At 40.1% G+C, this 4,277-nt stretch overlaps 1 protein-coding gene across 1 annotated transcript; it reads left to right on the top strand.

Annotated features, from left to right (window-relative positions):
- Window positions 1-544: 544 nt before the first annotated feature.
- On the top strand, window positions 545-2,540 carry LOC139126370 (uncharacterized). The gene is made up of 2 exons (XM_070692438.1): window positions 545-1,060; window positions 1,302-2,540. Exons 1-2 carry the CDS (start codon window positions 718-720, stop codon window positions 1,535-1,537), a joined length of 579 nt encoding a protein of 192 aa, XP_070548539.1. The 5' UTR covers window positions 545-717; the 3' UTR covers window positions 1,538-2,540.
- The last annotated feature ends 1,737 nt before the right edge of the window (window positions 2,541-4,277 follow it).

Genomic DNA, 4,277 nt, shown 5'->3' with positions numbered 1-4,277 from the left:
GGAAAATAGAGTTTGTTTGGGAAGAATAATGCCAACAGCCCTTTGATACACTTAAGCAATACTTTGTCTGCACTAGGTGTCAGCTCGCCATTCATATTAACAGTATATGCTATTGATGTGGCTGCTAGTGCTGTTCCATTTGCAATAGAATAGTCATGGGATAGATAATCTCGTCTGTTTCTTTTCAAGCATATTTTAACAATCCCTAAAAAACTACTGTACAGTTGAAAAAAGACTATTTACCTTTGCTTTGCAGCATTTTGAGGTTTTATGTCTTCTTCAAATATACCGACGGTGGTGTATATTGATCATAACCCACTTATTCATCTGCAGAAATGAAAGCACACGAATACGTCGGTTTCGAGTTACCATGAGACCATGCGGTAATTCAAGGATTTTAAGCTTTCGCCACTAGGGGCGCTCTTACTTTGACAGGAAGTGAGGGCTACTTTCTGGACTCCGGTCTGCGTATATTGCGATAACACAGACTCCGTATCCATAACCTAAGTTTAATTTACTTTCATCTGCTCTGTTGTCACCGTAAGCGTTTGACCATGCCAAACTTTTACTGCAATGCACCAGGATGTAATGCAGCTTCAAAAAAAGCCGGCAAACTCGACAAATATCCATGGATGAATGGCGTGACTTTCCACCGTTTCCCCGATGCCAAGAAAGAGAAACGCCTGAGATCGACGTGGACCGGGGACGTGGATAAGGATGATACGACGTGAACTCAGCTGGGTACCTAACTGTTTCTCAAGAATATGCTCTCGTCATTTCATTGGTGGTGTTGGTCCAACACAAGAGAATCCCGTGCCGACATTATTCGAGTACAATAACTGGGGCGAAAAGCAGAATTCTTCCAGATCAACCAACGTACTCGCTAAACGAAACAGCAACAGTCTCGATGTCGGCGTCTCGCCAACGTATGTAAAACGGGAACCGGTGGACGAACCCGAAGTCGTACCCCTAGAAACCGAGCTTGAAAAGGAGGAACAGTACTGCTTTGTTGTTGGAGAAGTTGAGATTGGTAGTTGCAGTGGTGCAACTTTCGATAATCGTAAGTCGGCATTTGATTGTCCATGGCTTCCTTATGCACTAATGCCTGTCTTGCTGTTCTGTATGGCTACGACCGTTAGCACCTCGTCGATACTGCTGAATATTATGCGCATAATTTAAATGGCCCTTTTATGAAGACATGTGGCAAACAATTTTCTAACTCTATTCACGATAAATTGCATGATTGTCTGTTGTCGTTGTGATAATCAACCCTCTATATGTACTTTATTTTCAAAACACAGGATTGACTGTTCAAGAGTGTACTCCCGTTGTTCAAGATCACCAGTACGTTTTACAACCCATTACTGATACTGATGTCAATGTCCATGATGTAGAGTGCCAAGCGATGGTGAATCAAAGACATGCCTGTGTACAGACAGACCTGACTCTTGCCGATATCGAAGAAGCAGAACTACTTAAGTCAAGTTTGATGACAAAGACTCACTTAGACGAGAACTTATCATGGACAAAATACTAGAATCGGATAAGAATGTTAATTTTTATACTGGGTTTCCGAAACTACATTGCTTAAGAAGTTTTTTCAGATCTGCGAATCAAATGAATCAAAGTTGAAATACTGGCGAGGCAAAGAAAGTGCTGCTGAAAAACCGTACCAAAAACGTAGAGGAGTTGGCAAACTGGTCCGAAACGAAAATAGACAAGTTTTCAGGAATTTGTTCTTACTTTAGTTCGTTTGCGGCTTGGGCTAATGGGTTGGCTTCTTGCTGATTTGTTTGGAGTGTCAAAGGGTAGGGTTTCACAGATATTCAGTACATGGATAACATACCTTGCTGTTATATTTCAGATTCTGATTGTTTGGCCTTCGAGAGAAATTGTAAATAAGTTTATGCCGCCATCATTTCGAGGAAATTTCCCCAAAACGAGAGTAATAATTGACTGTACTGAGCTGTTCATACAGAAACCTCGCACCCCAACTGCTCAGTCGACAACATACAGTCATTATAAGAGTCACAATACTTACAAGTTGTTGTCGGCATCAGTCCAAATGGTGCCTTTACGTTTATGTCAAGCATGTTTGGTGGCAATGTATCTGATAAGTACATCACAACAGAGAGTGGTTTACTTGATCTCATTGAACCGGGGATGAGGTAATGGCAGACAGGGGTTTTTTGATAAGAGACAGTCTCACAAAGAAACATGCTACTTTGAGGATTCCACCTTTTACTAGGAAATGTATGACTGCCAAAGGTAAAAGACTTAATAAATCAGAGCTGAGTGAATCGAGAAAAAATCGCCAGATTACGGATAAGGGTAGAACAGGCAATAGGTAGAATGAAGAAATTTCGATTAATCGATCATGTGATGCCGCTTAGTCTCAAGTCAGTTGCAAATCAATGTGTAACTGTAGCAGCAGGAATATGCAACTTTTATGCACCATTAGATAAACACTGAAAGTGAAATGTGTATACAATAACGTGTTACCGATAAAGAAAATAAAATGTCTGATGACATTGTCTTGTATTATTGGAATCTTTCTGTATGTTGCTGCGTGCGAGTATTTAAACAAGAGTGCGTGGAACAGAAGAATTTTGATTGAAAAGTATATTTATTTACTGTAAATGAAATGTAGATCTAGGAAATATGCATGATGAACAAACTTCAGAAAAGGTATTTATACAAATACAAATAGTAATAACTTTGCATGTTTACATTTTGGAAAAGTACTGTTGAAAATTCTATGGGCGTCTATTCAGTGCTCAGTTAGCAATACTGACGCTGTTGTTTCTAAAATTCCAAACAATACCTACTCTTTCATCAAACATGGCACGACAAAACGTCTATAAAAACTGGTCAACTTATCTTTCATGCCGGCCCAAAATCTCTCATCAAAATGTATCTCTTCTACTGAGAAACCCTTCTTTGTGAAGAACACGAAGTCACAGCGGTTCATACCACAAACCCCAAGCTGCCCTTGTATCTGTGAATACCATTTTGATGTGTGTTTGAGCCTGATCTTACTATTATCGTCAAGATAAACATGATATGTAGAATCTCTTGCTGCTTCATGAGGAGATACATCTTTGAATTTATAACTGCATTTGATCTCTATAAGTCGCGTTTCACAACAAGAACATTGGATGATACCATCTGGACTAGCTCCTAGAAATGGCTTCCTATCTGCTATTCTCAACCCACTTTCTCTCATAGTCAAACCCCTGTGCCCTTCTTCAATCAACTGATCATGATAGAGTTGCCTGGCAACAGGCTCGTATTTAAGGCCATGTTGAATGGCAGGTACCCTGAGTTGCTGTGACTTGGACATAATTTTTGAAACGATGTAGTTGTCTTGCTTATCGCCTTTATAGTGACAAATATCATAGAAATTGCTAGCTGTAAGCCTGCCTCTCCTGTACTCAAACCAATCATTAGATTCTGACTGTGCAGTTGTCGTTTTGTTAATTGTCTCTATGTCTTCTGGACTGGTATGTTTCTGAAGAAACGAAATAAAATCGCCATCCTGACTAGATTTGAACATTTCAGCAAGTTCTGGTATTGTTTTTGCTTTACAATCGTCTGCGCTCGGAATGTACGGGTCTAAAGTTTGTCTGTATAAAGCATTTGTTCCCTCACAGATTTCAAACACAGCTGATCGCAAATCTTCAGCAGCCATGCCAGGAAACATTGTTGTCGGCTTGTAAGTACCCAGTGTTGGTTTTGGTGGCATCGGGCGTGATCTGTTTCGGCGTATATCGATGTCATCAATGTACATTGGCTTGGACTCTTTTCTTGGTTTATCCCAAGTGCACGGAATATCTGTGCCGACTTCGGTACATCTATCTTTATATCTCTGGGTGAAATCGTTGAGGCTGAAGAGCAGGGCCACACAGTGTTTGCAAGTACCATCGTCTCTGTAAAAATATAATGATACAATAAGAATAAAAATTACAACATGAAGAATGCATTTGTCAAGGTACATATACGCGATATCGATAAAGAAAACCACTCTGAACCGAGCAAAGTAACACCGCCCACTTTTTATCTCACACGGGACTTGATGCTTCCGAAAGAAAAAAAACAAACACAACACATGTGAAACAACCTGGTATTTTAGAAAATGCAAAACACACTAGTCCACATTTTAAAACGTCACATTTCCAGCAAAATACAAGGTGTGAATGGGACGAGACAAGGCTCAACGTAGAGTCCTGTCCCATTTCCTGTCCCAAACACGCGTATGCGAGTCGCTAAAAATAAAA

The sequence above is a fragment of the Ptychodera flava genome (genome assembly GCF_041260155.1).
Source record: "Ptychodera flava strain L36383 chromosome 3 unlocalized genomic scaffold, AS_Pfla_20210202 Scaffold_27__1_contigs__length_13241970_pilon, whole genome shotgun sequence".
Lineage (NCBI taxonomy): Eukaryota > Metazoa > Hemichordata > Enteropneusta > Ptychoderidae > Ptychodera > Ptychodera flava.
The sequence above is the reverse complement of the archived record's forward strand: the minus strand, read 5'-3'. Positions and strand labels throughout refer to the sequence as shown.

Excerpts from the sequence above, each read along its gene's own strand:
- LOC139126370 (XM_070692438.1), top strand. The coding sequence starts at position 718 with ATGATACGACGTGAACTCAGCTGGGTACCTAACTGTTTCTCAAGAATA. Across the intron at positions 1,061-1,301 it reads TGGTGCAACTTTCGATAATC|GATTGACTGTTCAAGAGTGT; the intron begins GTAAGTCGGCAT and ends TTCAAAACACAG.